General features: G+C 42.2%; 1 protein-coding gene across 8 annotated transcripts in view; it reads left to right on the forward strand.

Annotated features, from left to right (window-relative positions):
- ANK3 (ankyrin 3) overlaps positions 1–19,379 on the forward strand; it is a 2,768,233-nt gene that overhangs the window by 2,497,491 nt on the left and 251,363 nt on the right. For 5 of the 8 annotated variants that reach the window (XM_069611214.1, XM_069611211.1, XM_069611213.1 and 2 more), the window contains 3 exons: positions 1,478–9,208; positions 9,813–9,887; positions 10,673–10,804. In XM_069611214.1, the coding sequence (XP_069467315.1) occupies positions 1,478–9,208; positions 9,813–9,887; positions 10,673–10,804 (7,938 nt within the window). The remainder of the gene's footprint in view (positions 1–1,477; positions 9,209–9,812; positions 9,888–10,672; positions 10,805–19,379) is intronic. The other 3 variants (XM_069611216.1, XM_069611217.1, XM_069611218.1) reach the window with 1 other exon arrangement.

Genomic DNA, 19,379 nt, shown 5'->3' on the forward strand with positions numbered 1-19,379 from the left:
GCCAGGCCCATCCCATCCCATCCCATCACTGCTTGCAATTGGCACGCAGCCTGTAAATCTTTTTCAACTGTAGCCTTCCATGATGAACAGTGTCAATTCCTCTTTTTGTTCTTAATGCAAAAAACAAGCCTGACAACAGTTTTGGAATGCAGTCCCTGAAACTGGCACTGTTGCTGCCCTCCATATGTCCAATACGTGCTACTACAAACAGTGCTTGCCTCTGGCCTACTCCGTCTCCCTTCCCTAAAAACAATAGAAAACCACTGAAACTGGCATCCTTGTTGCCCTCGATGTCTCCACTGTAGGCTACTGCAAATAATACATACCTAAAGCCCTATTGTGTCTCCCTCCCTAACCACAATAGAAAACAGCAGGGGTCACTGATTTAATGAACATGTGAGTTACCCTTTGTAATTAAACCAAAACGTTAAAGGGAGTGATGACATACAATCAAAACATTTGATGTTCTATTGTTACATATGGTGGACAGAGTTTTCCTTTACCAATATTTTCAAACAAAAATGCATGTTCAGAAACTCTTCTTTTAAAATGATTGTTAAAATCAAAGATTGTATAAATGTTTAAAGACTTGTGCATAAAAAACATTCCATATGTAGCAACCCATGTGCTTGTTTCAACATGACATTTCATGCATGAATAACTCTACTTTTGGTTGCTCTGCCTGCCCACATGTTTCATTAATCGTTTATTTCATTTTTCATGTTCACATGCGCTTTTTAATATCATTTCATGTAACTTTGACTTTTTCAATCCAAACAAATATTGCATGGAAACAGATGAAAATGGAAGTCTATATTCAAATTTGGGACAGTTCTTTCTCTTATTGGCTTTGTGATTGTGCAGCAAATACATCGATTGTGCATGGGAAATATATTCCTGATTTTGATCCAGGTGTTCATAGTTTGCGTAGTACGTGCCTGATACCTAAATACGTTTTGGGTTCTGCATGAAATAGTCTTTGGTGGTTTTAAAATAACAAATTCAATAATCTATTGCTTTTCTCTAATACATATATTTGTGTAGTTTGGTTCAACATCCCGTGTGTTTGTAGATGCAACTAGAGCTGTAAAGGATCTCACTAAAACACTTTTCACAATTAGTCATACATTACAAACAGCACATCAGAAAGTCAATAGGAAGCAAAAGGAAACAATTTAATGTGGTATTTATTTGAAGTTTTCTTTTCCATGTTTGTCCTGTGTCTTGTGGATGTTTTAGTTACTATTTGCTTTTTGTCTGTCATTTTCCTTTGCTTTTCATCTTTGGGGGTCATCTTAAATACGTGGATCATTCTCCTTTCATCATTCCCTTCATCAACTCCATTGCATATAATTAAAACAAATGTACTTGCTTTTATAATATTACAAACACTTACTGACCAATTTCTTTTCTCTGGTCTCTTTGTTTTCCAATCATTTTTGTTGATTTTGCCTTTGATTTTAATTTAATACCAAAGAAACAGTTGAACGAAGCACAGGAGCAACACGAACCATAACTGCTGCATATTCGTACAAGCCAGTCTTTTCAACTCGGCCATACCAGTCATGGACAACCGCTCCCATCACTGTACCAGGGCAAACCAAATCAGGATTTACATCTCTATCAAGTTCTTCTTCCAACACTCCATCAGCATCCCCGTTGAAGTCAATATGGTCTGTTACTTCTGCTTCACCCATCAAATCGACATTTGGAGCTTCCACGACATCTTCTGTTAAATCAGTTAGTGATGTAGCATCTCCAATAAGATCATTTCGGAGCATCTCTTCACCAATAAAAACAGTTGTGTCGCAACCTCCATATACTATTCAAGGATCTTCCGGTTCTCCAATTCGAGCTCCAACAATTGTAGAAGCTTCCAATTTGAAAGGCCTGGCATCCACTGCACCATTTCCATCCCGTACATCTCCAGTGACTACTGCTGGCTCTCTTTTGGAGAGGTCATCAATTACCATGACACCTCCTGCATCTCCTAAATCTAATATTAATATGTATTCATCAAGCTTGCCATTTAAGTCTATAATCACTTCTGCAGGTCCGCTTTTGTCTTCACCACTAAAGTCTGTTGTATCATCTGCCAAATCTACAGTTGATGCGGTTTCCTCCTCTAAAGTTATCCCATCGTCTCTTTCGTCACCTGTGAAACCGATGAATGGATCTATAGAAGTGGCAATGATGAATGGCTCGGTTTCACCTTTGAAATACACATCGTCTTCAAATTTCATTGCCGGATCGACATCTGCATTCCAAGAAAAATACTCTGCAACTTTAAACTCTGCAAACTGTGTTGCTAACACAGCCACCAATGCAGTTGAGAGAGTATCTGCCCCCACCATCCCTACTACATTGCCATATTCCTCAATGAGGACATTTGTGTCTTCGTCGCCTTCAGCCTTTCAGTCAATAAGAGCTCCATCTGCAGGCACTCTGTACACATCCCTTAGAGCATCTGAATCTGCAAGTACCTCCTCCGTAAACTCATCAACAATAACTGTACCTGTATACTCTGTAATCAATGTTTTATCAGATCCCACCTTAAAGAAACTCTCAGATTCTGTGGCACTTTCAAAATCAGCAGCTGCATTATTGTCGCCTATTAAAACATTGACTACAGACACCCGCACTCAGCCCCCCTATAGCCGAATGTCATCACCAGTAAAATCTTCCTTGTTTCTTGCACCCTCTGCTCTTAAGTTATCAACACCATCTTCTCTATCTTCCAGTCAGGAGATACTGAAAGATGTTGCTGACATGAAAGAAGACTTAATAAGGATGACTGCCATTTTGCAGACAGACACATCTGAAGAAAAGCCTTTCCAATCCGAACGCACAAAAGAAATAAGGATAGATGATGAGGAGCCTTTTAAAATTGTTGAGAAGGTGAAGGAGGACTTAGTGAAAGTTAGTGAGATATTGAAAAAAGATGTGTTTTTGGAAAATAAATGCTCATCAAAGAGTGATGATGGTCATTCCCCTGAAGAGGATTGGGAGGAGTTCAGCACTGCCGAAATTGCAGAAGCAAAAGAGTGTGCCAGCACACATCCTTTTACAGCTATCCCCGAAAAAGTACAAATCACAGCTAGGACAGTGTCCGAAAGGGATTACAACTTGACAAAAGTGATTGATTATTTAACAAACGATATTGGTGGTAGTTCATTTTCAAATATGAAGTATAAATACGATGATGGAAAAAAAGAAGGTGAAGAACGTCAGAAACGAGTTTTGAAACCAGCAATGGCTTTACAAGAAAATAAACTGAAAATGCCCCCAGCTTGCATGAGGTCCTCTGCCTCTGAAAAAGAACTATGCAAGTTTGCAGATTCTATTTTGGGAACTGATATGATTCTTGAATCTCCTGATGATTTTTCACAGCATGACCAAGATAAAAGTCCTCTGTCTGACAGTGGCTTTGAAACACGAAGTGAAAAAACCCCTTCAGCCCCACAAAGTGCCGAAAGCACAGGCCCTAAGCCACTTTTCCATGAGGCACCGATTCCTCCTGTCATTACAGAAACAAGAACTGAGGTAGTTCATGTGATCCGCAGCTATGAACCTTCATCAGAGAACATTGCAGAATCGCATAAAGATTCCCACTCCTTACAACCTGCACCTTCATTTGCAGAGCTGGAACATAACGCTTCTGGATCCATTAAAGAAAAGGTTAAAGCATTCCAATTGAAGGCCTCTTCTGAAGAGGATGACCAGAAGTGTGTCATGAGCAAAGGTTTGCGTGTCAAAGAAGAAACCCACATTACTACTACCACTAGAATGGTGTACCACAAACCTCCGGGTGGTGAACATAATTCTGAAAGAATAGAGGAAACCATGTCTGTTCATGATATCATGAAAGCTTTTCAATCAGGACGGGATCCTTCTAAAGAACTAGCAGGCTTATTTGAACATAAATCTGCAGTAGCATCCGATGGTCCCAAGAGTGCTGAAGCTTTAGCACAACACGCAGAGAGAGACATGAGAATGAAACCCAAACTGGAGCGTATATTAGAGGTTCATATTGAAAAAGGTAACCAGGCAGAACCTACTGAGGTGATTATTAGGGAAACGAAAAAACACCCAGAAAAGGAAATGTATGTTTTTCAGCGAGACTACACTCAGGGAGATATCCATATTAAGGACATACTTCCAGAAAGACATGCCCATTATCCTTTTTCAGATGAATCAGGCCAGCCAGAAGAAGAGGAGCTTACGGTGGAAGAGTCTCTCCCTTCTTACCTAGAGTCCTCAAGAGTAAACACTCCTGTATCTCAGGAAGAAGACAGCCGTCCTAGTTCAGCTCAGCTCATATCCGATGATTCATATAAAACCCTAAAGCTCTTAAGCCAGCATTCAATAGAATACCATGATGATGAACTATCAGAGTTAAGAGGGGAATCTTATAGATTTGCTGAAAAAATGCTTCTTTCAGAAAAGCTAGATATCTCTCATTCTGACACAGAGGAGTCTGGCACTGACAGTGCATTGCCATTTAGTTCAGAGTTTCAAGGGCCACTTAAACCAAGTAGGGAAAAGATAGTTGCTGGGTGTAAAAAGGATTTTCTTTCCAAACTCTGTAAAGAAGTTTCTGAAAATGGCATTGGCAAACTCTCTAAAGATGAACATTTTGATAATGTGGCTGTGTTACACTACACTGGTGATGTTAGCAGCCCAAAACATGCTATGTGGATGCGTTTTACTGAGGACCGGTTAGATAGAGGTAGGGAAAAGTTGATTTATGAAGATAGGGTGGACAGGACAGTTAAAGAGGCAGAAGAAAAATTGACTGAGGTTTCCCAGTTTTTTCGTGACAAAACGGAAAAGCTGAATGATGAACTGCAGTCTCCAGAAAAAAAACCATGTAAACAAAATGGAAGAGAACCTCATTCGGGCCACAGCTCAGCCAGCAGTAGCCCAGAAAAGGTATCGCTTGCAAACAAGCGAACATCAAGCGATGACTGGAGTAGAGCACGGCTGTATGAGAGCGATGGAAAGTGCTTTTCCCTTACGAAAGAAAGAAAATCAGCTAGCTTGCCCAGTAGTCCTGAAAGAAGAATACTTGCGCAACAGGCAGATGAGGATAAAAATGTAATGCAACAGAAAATAAATTCCCAGCAAGCCTCTGAATCTTCTCCAACTGGATTTCAACTTAAACAGTCTAAACTTGACTCTATACGATTAAAATTTGAACAAAGCATAGGTCAAAAGGGAAAAGACATTTCCCAGGAAGAGAAAAGACAGGACACTCCGTCTAAAATTCCTGTTAAGAAGTTGCAGGAAAGCAAACTGCCTGTGTTGCAGCTTTATGGACGGGAACAGCAGCATAAGCCACCAGATGCCACTAGTGGAAATATGCATTTGCAAAAAGAGATGGGGTCAATGAAAATTAAATCTGATAGTTCCCATGCTAATCAAATAGTCAATGAAAACCATTCTACCTCAACTGTCCAAAATCAGAAAAATGATAAGACAAGTAACGCAGCGCAAAAGAATGCTCCTGAGAAGCAGTATAGTGATTTGACAAGTAGTGTGGATGCAGACTCTGCAACTGAGGGGGCATGGGAGACCAAGATCTATAGAACATGGGAATGTCCCGGTATCAATAATCACAAGACACAAAAAGAAAAACATACTCATGTCCTTGTCCAAGATACTGCAGAAGAAGCAAATGGTTCCCACCGCGAGAATCCAGAACATGGGAGAAGTAGAGATATTATCTCTTTATCAGAGAAAGAACAATTGTCCAAAGATGATTGTAGTCCAATGGAGGTGAAAGAAGTACACATAAAATCCCCCTCAAAAAAGGTTCTGTACAGTGAGCTTGCTTATAAGGAAGGAGAAATAAAATGTGAAATCCTAGATAAAATGTCAAAGAAAAAAGAAAGTGTGTCCCATATACCAATAAGAGTTACTGATGAGCGGAGGGCTATGCAAGTTTGTGATGGTACTTATGATCATTCAAAGAAATCAAAACTTGAACTATCCACACCAAAAGCTTCTGTATTAAACTTGAAAAAACATGAGGTTGACACACAGCATTCTGCCTATAGGGAAGAGGACAATAAACTTCAAAAAATGAATAAAAGTGCAAAACACCAAGGCCATATGGGATTAAGCTCTTCGTATGATGACACTGAAACATCCCCTACTAAGTCACCAGACTCTTTAGAATTTAGTCCAGTGAAGGAGTCTCATCCTGAAGATCACTTGGGTCCAAATACCCCTGATAAATTAAAAAAGAGTACAATACTAGGCAACAGTGAGGTGCGTAAAGAGATTACAACGTTACCAATTTATGTGAGCATTGTACAAGTAGGAAAGCAATATGATAAAGAAGTACAACATGGACAAACTAATAGAAAAATTATAAGTCAGGAGAGTAGGACAGTGCAAGAAACAAGAGGGGCATTTTATACTGTTAAACCACAAAAGCAACTTCCGTCTCCCCAAGCCAGCCCAGAAGATGACACGCTGGAGCAGGTTTCCTTCATAGATAGCTCTGGGAAAAGCCCTTTAACCCCTGAAACACCAAGTTCAGAGGAAGTAAGCTATGAGTTTACATCCAAAACACCCGACTCTCTTATGGCATATATACCCGGCAAACCAAGCCCTATACCCGAGGTTTCAGAGGAGTCTGATGAGGAAGAACAAGCTAAGTCCCCCTCTTTAAGACAATCAACTGATAAAGTTTCACCAACTGATAAAACTTTGCCTACTAATACTATCAAAAGACCAAAAGACAACAGGGTTGCCTACATTGAATTTCCGCCTCCACCACCACTTGATAATGAACAATCCGATTCAGCTAAGAAGCAACAAAATTCCACAAATCGTGAACTGGAAATGACAGAAGTTAATCTTCAGGATGAGCATGATAAAAGTATTTCACCTGATCCTGTAATAAGAGTCCAGCCACCTTCTCCTGGAGCAGAGGCCAGTGATTCAAGTGATGACGAATCCATATTTCAACCAATTCCTTTAAAGAAGTACATGTTTAAGTTAAAAGAAGATGAAGATAATAGGAGGGAAAGTGCAAAGCATAACAGCTCAGCAAAAACCTGTATGCCGAAAGAGCAAGGTGCTTCGTCTTCTGGAAAGTCAAATGAAATAGATGCAATGTATGATTCCCCCCAACATGACACAGGTCAAAATGGGAACAATGACCAATCTATCACTGAATGTTCCATTGCAACAACTGCAGAATTCTCACATGATACAGATGCAACTGAAATTGATTCACTCGATGGCTATGATTTGCAAGATGAAGATGATGGTTTAACAGAGAGTGATACAAAATTGCAAAATCAAGCAGTAGACTCAAAAAAGGATGTGTGGTCTACAGAAGGTGTCCTTAAACCAACCGACCGTAGCTTTAGCCAAAGTAAACTTGAAGTAATAGAAGAGGAGGGGAAAGTAGGAACTGAAGAGGACAAGACGTGTTTGACAGGGTCCACCTCTGAAAAGAAAGGGGATGGTACTGATCAGAAGTCCGGTGCACAGTTTTTCACCTTGGAAGGCAGACATCCTGACAGAACTGTGTTTCCTGATTCATATTTCAGTTACAAAGTAGATGAAGAATTTGCAACCCCATTTAAAACAGTAGCTACCAAAGGTCTAGATTTTGATCCATGGTCCAATAAGCCAGGAGATGATGAAGTTTTTGAGACCAAATCAAAGGATGATGAGCCGAAGCCCTTTGGCTTGGCAGTAGAAGACAGATCTCAAGCAACCACACCAGATACAACTCCAGCCAGAACCCCAACTGACGAAAGTACTCCAACTAGTGAGCCCAATCCCTTCCCATTTCATGAAGGGAAGATGTTTGAGATGACTCGTAGTGGTGCAATTGACATGAGCAAGAGGGATTTTGTTGAAGAGAGACTCCAATTTTTCCAAATTGGTGAGCATACTTCTGAAGGCAAGTCAGGGGACAAAGGGGAAGGGGATAAAAATAAAGTCGTTTCCATCACACAGCCACAGCCAGTGGACATGCCTGTTGAAACCAAAGTAGACAGCCCATTAGAAACCATAACCGTTGAACATACACCACTCATCCAGATCAATGAAGCTTGTTTAGAAATATGTGGTAGTAATTCAATGGAGAGGGCGTCACCAGCTGTAAACAGTTCTAAAGTTGACCCCAAATTGCGCACGCCAATAAAAATGGGAATTTCTGCTTCCACTATGACTTTGAAGAAGGAGTCCCTGGGAGAAGGGGCTGATAGGCAAGAGGCAGTGATTTCATGTGGCCCTGATTTAGACAATGAATGCAAAGCAGGGTTAACACATTCCACCAATAGTGAGAATGCTATTAAGCAGTCAGATCAGTATGGTTTCCAGTCTGACAATTTTAATAACAATAATAATCTGGAGTCAGCAGCTATTATTGCAAATGAAAATAAGAATACTGTAGACCCTAGAAAACATTCAGAGAGTAAGGGAACTATTCGTAAAGCAAATGAGTTAAAAAGAAGTTCAGGAAAAGGTTCAGGGATACCACATTGCCATACTTTAAGGGATCAGAAAGGCACACACATAGACCAGGATCCCCCCACAAATGCAGTAGGGAGCAAGCCACGATCAAAACTTCCAATAAAGGCCCCTTCAACTAAATGTATCCTTCCACAGACTAATCCTTCAAAGGGCCTTGGTAGCAAATTGAAAGAGCCTAGTGAAAGTGGCAGACCCAAAAAGACTAATTCAAGCTCATGTCTAGAAGTAAAATCTAAAATTCCAGTGAAGAATTCAAGCAGATCCGTTGTGGCATTACCTAGACAGACAATTGCACCACAGAAGCAGGGTCAGTCAGAGAGGAGACAGTCAGAAAAAGCCAAACCCAAGCAGATTCCCTCTAAATTGCCAGTAAAGGCAAGATCTACACCAATGGGCGCCCCAACGCTGAAAGGAAAGCAACACCAGTTTAGTGAGGTGTGTAAACATTCTATTGAATATTTTAAGGGAATTAGTGGTCAGACATTAAAGCTTGTGGATCGCCTGTCTGAAGAAGAGAAAAAGATGCAGTCAGAGATGTCTGATGATGAAGACAGTACGTCGAGAAACACATCATTGTCTGAAGCCACTCAAGTTTACCAGCCTTCCATTACTTCGAGGTCTGCTAGAGACATGAGAACAGAGGCAGCATCTTTAAAATCAAAGATTGAAAGAGCCGACAGTGAGAGAAGGAGCAGTAGAAGGACTGGTGAGGATGAAGGCAGTCAGGTTTCTGGAGCTGACATGGCTCACACCGTGGAGTTCCAGCCTAGTTTGTAAAACCATCCACTTGTTGACCCTAGTGCATGAACTGTTGTGGTTGCCAGTGGAGTGACTTACTGTAGTTTCCATACTGTCATTGTCATCTGTCTGTGCTGTCCTATGCTCTTCGTTCTTTCTTACTAAAATTCAGCACTGTAGACAGCTAGTGAAGCATGCTGAAGAGATTGATGTGAGTAGATCATTAGTATTTTTTAACAATAAGACAATACACTTGGTTGTCGAGCTTCCAAAGAAAATCATGCAATGAATCTCTTCATGGTGATTCCACTGCTAATTGCACACATTGTGTAAAGTAGATAGGCTATCAGCATGATTTGCTCTTGTCACACAGGGACACTATGTAGTTTTTAACATACACAGATGGAAACACAAGCTGAGCTACATATGGGCTTCTTTGTGTAGGTCATTAGGACACACTCATTTTTGTGTACAAATGGGCATTAGAAATGTTTTGTGTCAGTATTATTTACAGCTTTTTCTCATGTTGAAATATGTGCAGGCTTTGGTAATCAAATGATTGTCAATTGTAGGTCCACAGAGTCCCTGTGAAAGAACGGACATAAGAATGGCAATTGTTGCTGATCACTTGGGGTTGAGTTGGACAGGTAAGTGTTGTTGTTTTTTGCATTCCTCAGAAAACATTGTAAAGATTCAGTTACAATTACCATTATTTAAGGTGCAGATCTTTTAATAAAGGAAGAAAAAGTAGGAGGCATTTCACATACTGAGCTAAAATGTATGTTTGTGCTGTGCCTCTTAATTCTCCTTATTATTTGTGAATATTCACCCCATCACTATACAATGTCCAATTATTAAGTACTTGTACAAGAGCTGATAAACATACAAATGAAAGTACTTAGACATAAGTGATGAATAGCTACATAATTGTACTTCCTGGATAACATTTCTTAATAACCTGCTGCGGGACCATCGGCCAGGCACCGCCATCATTGCCAACCCACTGCCACAGAACTGCTGGCTCTACATGCCACATCAGTATTAGGAAGTTGCCGGTGGCAAGATGAAAACTACCCAGTTTTTGACCATTAATTAGCTGGTAACCGGGAAGGGACCACCACAGGTCTCCTCCCTCCGCTAAGGAAGAGGCCACAGAAGCTCACTTCATAGTGGTCACACACCCCTCCACCTTTCTGTTTAGCCCTTTTTCTGACCCACCCGGTATAATGGGATTACCTTTTTGTAACCTGACACTGCGGATAAACTGATTTACAGATTTATTGTCTTCCTCCAGGCAGTAGTTCTACTTTTTTAAGGACCTGAATGTTTCAATCAGGTGTGTTTTATCTAGTTGACATCTGTTCATCAACTATGATAAGCAGGTTTTCAAAAGTTACAATCTGATAAACTGTGTATAATTGCTGTTTTGCAGAGTTGGCAAGAGAACTGAATTTTTCTGTGGATGAAATCAACCAGATACGTGTGGAAAACCCAAATTCTCTTACTTCACAAAGTTTCATGTTGTTAAAGAAATGGGTTTGTCGGGATGGGAAAGAAGCTACGAGTAAGTTATACAATTCATTACCTCTTCTTTGTGCAGCTATAAGATCAGATATATACATCCTTGTATCTCTTGCAAGTCAACAAGCAAAAGCATTGTTTTCAGTTTTAGTTCCAGTGAAAGTGTACCTGAGCCTTAGACAACATATTGAGAACACACAAATTCAGCTTTCCGAAATGTGAAATTGTGAATGTAATGCAAACTTTTTTATAGCGCCAGATGTTTCCAAACTTAGACTGCTTAGTTTTTATCAATAAACAAAATCTATTTTCACAAAGGACATAAATGTTACGCGCCCAGTAAGAGCGAAATCCAACGTTACTAGAGATGCAGACAGAATGAGGCCATGTATGCTAGAGCTTCTCTTCTAATGCATTATCACACAAATGCTTGAGTAACTTGCACAATTCTAATTTCTAAAGTTCTTTGAATAGAAGCTGTGATGCAAGAAAAGGGTTCAATAACTTAGGCACTTGTTACAGGGTTCGGATCGTGAACCTGCCTGGGTAACTGGAGTACCTCCCGACCTGGGGTAGGCGACCTACCAGGGTGTATACCAGAGCTGGTCCTATCCCACAGGCGGAGTTAGGGAGGTGGGTTAGCGTGTCCCTACCCCCCGAGCTTGCATTGTATATGTCTGCTGGTACCGCTGTCACTTCCACCATGCCTATCAGCCTCTCTTATGGATGGAGTTCTCTCTTGCTTTTTCAGAACTACAACTCCGAGAATGCATCTCGTTTCAACAAAGAAAACCTGCACTGGAATCCGGGGAAATGGAATCGAGACCATGCATGGAGTCACGTATAGAAACACTTGTGTGCAGGCGCCTTATAAATGAATGATATAATATCATGAACTGGGATTTTTTCTGCCCAACAGAGATAAGACGCCCAGTACCCGACCTACCAACCCCAGATGAACCCCAAGGAAATGGGGGAATAGTGGGGCAACAGAACACGGACTGGGAGTGAGAAGGGACTGCACACACGTAAGGAAGACACTGAAATCCTCCTCAAATCCAATTGAAAACAAAACTCACCAGTCCATGGAGAAAGCCTCAATGGATACAAGCAGCCTGAGCACATGGCTGCCACCTTGCAAATAGAGATTGAAAAGGGGGCGAGGCTAAACACCTTCTTAAAACCTTCCAAGGATAACTTAGCCAGAGATTGGCCAAGGGGAACATGTGACCAGGGAGTCCAATGGGAGCCGGGAGGAGTGTTGGAATGGGGTGGTGTTGACTTTAGAAGCCTAGCCAGCACAGAGGAGATCGGCGGGTCTTTGGGTGAGGCAATGTGAAGTGGAGCAGTGATAGACTAAAAGACTAAGAGAAGTGCGGACGGTGGAGTGGAGTGCTGAGGAGACTGGGCGAGTGTTTTAAGAGTGTTCAGGTTAGCTATTGTGTATGAAGGAGGGTGGTACCAGTTGTCTGTAGTGTGGTGAGGGAGTTTGTGAAAGGTGAATGAAATAGAGAGAGGGGGGGAAGTGTAGTTGATTTAGAGAAGGTGTGACAGTGAATGTAAGCAACAGAGTGTGGCAGGAGATGGGGCAGAGAGTGAAAGGTGGTAGTAGTAGTGGTTGAGGGAAGAGAGAAGGAGGAGGAAGGTATTGGGGAGAGAAAGGCAGAGAGTGTGTGTAAAATCATGAGACAGAGGAGCAGACAGCATGGATGTCAGTATGGGGTCGCCAGGGATAGAAGCTTTTACTCCGGGTGACTTCCTTGTGACCCCATGACACTGCCTCTGTGGCCCCTGGTTTAGGAATGGAGAGGCAGTGTAAAAATAAAATACCCCAAATTCACCCTGAGAAGTTTGAGTTTCTCATGTGCTTTTTTTCCTTGAGGTGTAGCTGTAGATTAGTGTTTGTCTATATAGGCCAAGTAGAGTGGATGCCCCGAATGCAGAGCTTCTTATTTGGGGTCCCATGATTGTTTTATGTTTGAGGCTTATCATGTTGTGCAAAAATACTCCACGTTTTGTGTACCTGTGACCTAGATTTTCTTGTATCAAGGTAAAATAGTTGTTGCATCATATTTGGGAATATTACTAAAATGTCGGCCCGATAATTGTGACCCTTTCATTACAGCGCCTTTGCGCGGTAATAAAATGCCGACCCCCACTACACTGACTAATGGGAGCGCGGGTTGCGGAGGTGTCCCATGCTCCCCTTTGTCAGTGTGGTGGGGGTCAGAGGTTGCATTCCATTAAATGGAAGCGGGGGACAATGAAGAAAAACAAAGTTTAAAAAAGAAAAAAGGACTCTGCAACGCCAGTTCAGACCCACGTTAGTGGGCGAGAACTAACACTGCAGGGTCGGAGGAGAGACGGTGACACACTTCACGGTGTGCCACCGAAAAGGTAAATAGGTAGGGGGAGGCGGTTGCGGGGGATGCAGGGCACAGTGATCTTTGTGATCACTGCACTGCACCATAATGGGAGTCAGCAATTTAATTGTCAATATTATGGGCGGTGCAGTGATCACATAGATTGTCATATTTGTATGTATAGCGCTTCATGTCTGATTCCTGATTCCTCATGTTTCTAAGCGCTGTAAAAAGAGGTGTTATTACTATGAAATGTAATAGTACTTAATCTATCAACATCCGATGAAGGGCTGATCAGCCCTGCTGAAATATTAACTTGGAAAGTGCAGCCTGGCATGTGTCAGAGTTGAGCTTTTAACTAGCTGAGCTATCCAATTGCTACACACTATGCTGTGTAATCAATTGCGCAGTTCAAAAGAATAATGTATTCGTTATCTACCCAGAACCCTCTCCTGTCCCCTCCAGTCCTTTTTATAAACAAAATATAGCACTGCCCATTATCGGGTTTACTAGTGAGCAATGGCTTATTCATCCTGATTATATGCACTGTAATAAGTGTTGTTATTATCCACCAGAGCAAATTTATTACCAAATGCTGTGGTATGCACATTGAAGGAGACATGGCTGGTAAGATAACGCAGCAGGTTAGGTGGTCACTGCTAGAATCTATCGGTGTTCTGCAGGTCACAGGGTTGAATCCTAGCACGCTCTACTGAAACATATATGCCACTGACCATGTAACTTAAACATGTATGGTCAGTGGCATATATGATCAGCAGCATTTATGAACACATCTCTTTGATTATGGTCCATGTACGGTTTGAAACGCATTGAGGAGTCATGGGTTCCCTTTCAGTTTGTTTGTTATGAACGTTTGGATTAAAATTTGATGGATATTGCCTCTACAAACGTGGCATTTTGATAACATTCTTTTTGTGGTAAAAAAGAAATAAAGGAAGGGTCATTTATTACTTAATACAGTGTGCTGGGTTTTGTGTCAATTGGCTATTCCTCTGGTTTTAGGGGTTCCAGGTGTATGTGGCATTAAGTGCAATTGTGTAGCATCACTGTTCATTTAAGGATTCACTTGGCATACAAAAGAAGGAACTGGATATGTAAAGCTGTAACTTGCATATTTCACCATACCTAGGCTCAAAGGCTATAACAGACATGAGATTTTTAGTAGCCTAAAACATTACATTAGTCATGCTGTATTATGGCAGCATCTGCGAATGTGGGGCTTTACTTCGCATATGATTACTAGACCTGAGATGTGCAGCTATAATTGGTATAAATTGACTGTAAATTGACATGTATGGTTGTAGAGGCATATTCATGGCAGATCCCCTGGCCTATGTTGGTTCTACTATTTGTCTACCCCCATCATATTATGGCACCCTCCATAGCTTATCAAGGCAGCACCCATGTTAAAATGTGGTTGGTATTTACAAAAGCCTCATGTCTACTTTTGTACCGGTTTGGCATTTTATATACGCTTTTTACACTTGTCATTCGCTTCAAGTGATTACATTGGCATTAAATGTCATGTATGTGATGTTTGTTCATGTGATGTCATCATGGCCAAAGATCATATGACATCACTTCCTGTAATGTCATCAGGTGTGCGATGGTACTTCCGCTACCCATGGTGTTTTGGTCAATGGACGTCCCTGGTAGAAAAGGGCTATTGAGGTTGAGAGCTAGAGAGAGAACGAGAGTGGGGAGGAGAAGGGGAGTAGATATAAGGAAAGGGAAAGCGAGAGAAGAAAGTAAGTGTTACAGGTTGAGAGCAAGGGAGACAAGATCATAGAGGGAGCAGAGAGGAGATGGAGATGGAGACGGAGGGAGAGATATAGGTTGAGAGCATGAGAGAGTGTGTGTGAGAGTGAGAGACGAGTAAAGAAACCCTGGTGAGCCAGTCTGCTGCCAAAGGTTAGAAGATTATTTAGAAATTTCCCGATGGAGCGAGGTAAAGAAGACCACAGCCTTTAGGTTTCCCTCCAAGATCAGAAAAGACCTAGACAGTAGGGGTTACCATGCTTTGGAAAACATTGGGAGCATCTAGGTGGGCTAGAAATGCGTGGGCTAGGGTGGAGGAGTTCCACTGGAAGATTGAGAGAGTCATAGGAGCCCCTTAATTTCACCCGTTCCAGACCAGTTGCTTAAATTTGTTATAAAGCCCCATAAAAATATTCTTTGTGGATTTTTTAGGCCTTCTTTGACACATTATATAAATAAAAGTATTAGCACTCCCTAAAGAAAAGCTAAATCTTGCCTAAATTAGACTGACATCACCAAGATGTGCTATGAATATATTCATATTTTTATTTAATTCTATTTTGTTTATGGATCAATTAAAGGTGCTGAAGCACTATACAATCCAGTTAACAAATATCCACAAGAACAGTATCAGCAACAGGATGTGCTGTGCAAAAAGGCGTATGGTTTTTAGGAGTAATTAATATGGATGAAAAGAGATACATAGCAATATTTATGGGACACACAAGCCATCAAGCAAGCATGAGGTTTACAAAGGCACTAAGACGTAGTAGTTGGGAGGTCAGGAAACGGTCTTCTTCTCAATAGATAGGCTCAGAAATCCAAGGAGTGTTTGATAGGCTAAGAAATCCATGGAGGGTATGGTAGGGTCGGGTGAATACAGGGAGACTCCACACCTAATTACATTACAAATCCCCGCGGCCTCAGTCTGTCGTTGATACAAATATCCAGGTGGTGTATCACGTAACAGATTCCTCCGTGCTTTTCCCTCTGAGGAAGGAACTTTGCATACCCCTTCCATCAAGACCACCTTTGTACAAGCTGGACAAACCAGTTCCATCAGTTGACATTTTTCAAATTAACCTTACCATAGAAAAGTGTCCGACAGTTTTCTGAATATGATCTGTACATGTCTAAGAATGAATCTGATGGTAAACAAGCATCACCAAGAGCACAAAGTCAAAGACTTCTAATCTGAGTAAATTCTGCTATAAAAAAGAACCTTTGTCGGGAGAATATAAGAAAAGTCATAAACACATAAAAGCATCTGAGACTAAGAATATTGGAAGAGATAACATTGTCTCCACTGCGTATATGTACCCCCAAACAACTCCACCATAGGTAACCACCAAAATCAATTTTGCATGCTGTATATTAAGGGAGGGTGCAATTCAGTTTTTTGTCAAATCTCATTAGTGCTCCATTTACCTGGGCCAATGTAAAATACTGATTTTCAATATGTTCAGACCACTTTAAATGGCTAGATATAGTAACACCCAAACATGAGAAATTCTCACCCAAGCTTTCATTTAGCCACTAAAATTGGGGAAAGTATTCTGCCAATGTGGAAAACGCCCGTAACATGATCTGCCAATACTTAACTTCAAATATCGGGCCTCTATGAAATCGACATAGCCTGTTATCAGTGCCAGCAGGGACATCTGTGTGTGGGCCGGAAGGACCATGTCATCTGCTTAAGCCAAGGCCCGTATATTTCTTCCCCCAATCTTGGGCGTATCCAGCACAATTTGATTGAACTCTGCAGATAGAGAATGACCGTATGAATTGAAAAACCGGGGGTGAGCGCACATTTCTGCTTTACTCCTTGCATTAAAGAGAAATCGGCTAGAAGTTCAGCTGATTGACCATATCTAACCCTGGCAGATCACTGTGCATTCTTTTTCTTCAATATTGCATTTTATTACGTTTTTATAACATGTATTAAAACAGAGGAATCGGAGCAGCAATCAGTAGTAACAGTGCATCCATGATGAGAAAAACATTATACATAGAATGATCATTATTAAATTTCATTGACAGGAAGTGATGCTAAATAGATGTTTGTGGGTTCTAGTGCATGGTTTTGGGTTTGGTGTGACCATAGCAATGGTATTGTTTTGGAGGGCTTGGTTTTTGCCGTGTGGCTGTGAGGCTTGCAGTAATCTGCGTCGGATGAGGAGGACTGTTATTAACGCACCAACGAAGTACAGGTGGCTGGTGGACAATCCCAGGGGATTCATCGGCGTAGTCTAAGAAGGGGGACCAGGTGCTATAGAATCTCCCCATGTTTCCCAGATGAGTGGCAGTTATTTTCTCAGCAACTGCTATGTAACAGCATTTTTCCGACCACATAGAGAGAACAGGGCCTTCAGTTTGCTTCCATAGTCGGGCAGTGGTGATTTTGGCTGCTGTGAGCAACTGTGTAATTAGGTCTGCTAGATGCCCTGTTAGTGGGAATGCCCCATCACCCGCGTCCACCAGTAACACAATTCCTAGATACCATGGTATTGTCAGCCCTGTGATCAATTGGATCTGTTCTAAGACCTCCCTCCAAAATCGGGTTTATTTCGGGCAGGTCCATCGGAGATGAAATAGTGTGCCCGTTGCTTCACAACCCCTCCAACATTGCGGCGATAGTGTTTGGTTGCTTTTGTTAAGAATTTCTGGGATGATGTACCATCCATAACATACCTTCACCGCCCCCTCCTTATTTGTGATACGAGACCAGATGCGTCCCCAATCCTCCAGCCCTAGCTCCCATCCCAAGTCCCTTTCCCATTTAAGCATGTAGTTCTCCTTCTCGGCGGGGTCAGCTCTATCTAGGAGTCTGTAGAGAAGCGAGAAGTTTCCTCTTGGAGCCGCTGATATTAGGGTGCGCTCTAGAGCGTTAAGTTCCCTGCCTCTGTATGTTCTTGTTCCGTTTTGTGATATCCAGTGCCTGAGCTTGGCGTTTCAGAACCTTTCCGTTTCTGGAAGTCAGAATTTTGCTTTGCATTCCTCAAAGGATAGTGGGTTCCCATTGGCAAAGAAGTCAGTGATTTGATTCAGCCCCCCTTCCTGCCATTTTCGGAATCCCATTGGAATGATCCCAGGAGTGAAGTCAGGGTTGTTCCATACCAGAGTAAGGGATCCCATTGCACTTCTATTGCCCCATCTGCGGGTTGCCTTACTCCAGCACTGAACCGTGTTTTTGGTGGATGTTAGTGGGACTGGGTCCGGGGGGCCCGCGGGATGTTGCAAGGTGTGCTAGCGGGGATGGGCTCCATGCTTCCTCTGTTTGCTTCCACCGGGGTTGGTTGTTCGTTACCTGCCAAGCAAAGGAGTGTGAAAGATGTGCTACAATGCAATATCTAGATACGTCTGGGACACCAAGGCCTCGCCCCGCCGCACTATGTAGCATGACTCTCCTGGCTATTCTTCATTTTTTCCAGCCCCATATGTATCTTAGTAACCCTTTCTGTAGCTTTTGGAGCTCTCTCTCTGGGATATTGACTGGTAGGGCAAGGCTCTGATAGATCAGTCTTGCGACTAAGTTCATTTTCAAGGTCTTAATTCTCCCTAACCATGACACCTCTTGTTTGTGCCAGCGCTGCAGGTCGTTTAGTATGTCCCTGAGTAGGTGTGGGAAATTAGCCTGCTACACTCGCTTGATTTTGTTCGGTATCTGGACCCCTAGGTAGGTGATGTGGGATCTAATCCAGGAGATGGGGCTTGTGTTTGTCAGTGCTTCTTTGCTCCTCTCTGAGATATTTACTCCCAAAGCCTTTGATTTTGCATAGTTTACCCTAATACTTGACACCCTCTCCAAATCCTGATACCTCCTACCAAAATGTCTCCAGGGAGCTATTGATCTGGGTTAGGGTGAGAAGGACGTCATCTGCATATGTGGAGGCTTTATAACATCAGCCGCCCACCCGTGGGCCTTGGATTCGTGGATTGTCACGGATTTTGGCCGCAAATGGTTCCATGTAGAGAGCGAATATTGGGAGTTACAGGTGGCAGCCATACCGTGTGCCTCTGGAGATGAGTTTCGGGGATCTAGCGCCTTTTATTCTCAAGGCTGTAGAGGGGTGTTGGTAGTTACGAAGGGTTAACATCTCTCTTATATACCGCCAGTCTCCAGGTTCGGCAGAACCGAACTTCCAGAGGTCACTCGGATGCTTTAAACAGAACGGCATCTAAGCTTCCCGCAGGGGCCAGGCTGGCCAAACCCCCCATGGGCTGAAACTATTGTACACTCTACACTCACGAAGGGGACACAAACGGGAGCGGACGCATTCCTAAAAACGCACCCGGAGCCAGTGGTCAGCGAACGATAAGCATATTTGGCCTAACTGTAATGTTTTATCTATGTCTTCAAGAGGCACCAGTTGTCTAAATTAAGGTTGGTTGTCAGGCTCTATGCTGGTTGCCCTGAGGGTTGTGGACTGGGGTCATGTGCTCACTGTTCATTCAGGGGGGTTTGGAAGGGTGGGT

The sequence above is a fragment of the Ambystoma mexicanum genome, chromosome 8 (assembly GCF_040938575.1).
Source record: "Ambystoma mexicanum isolate Mex_15411 chromosome 8, UKY_AmexF1_1, whole genome shotgun sequence".
NCBI classification, from domain to species: domain Eukaryota; kingdom Metazoa; phylum Chordata; class Amphibia; order Caudata; family Ambystomatidae; genus Ambystoma; species Ambystoma mexicanum.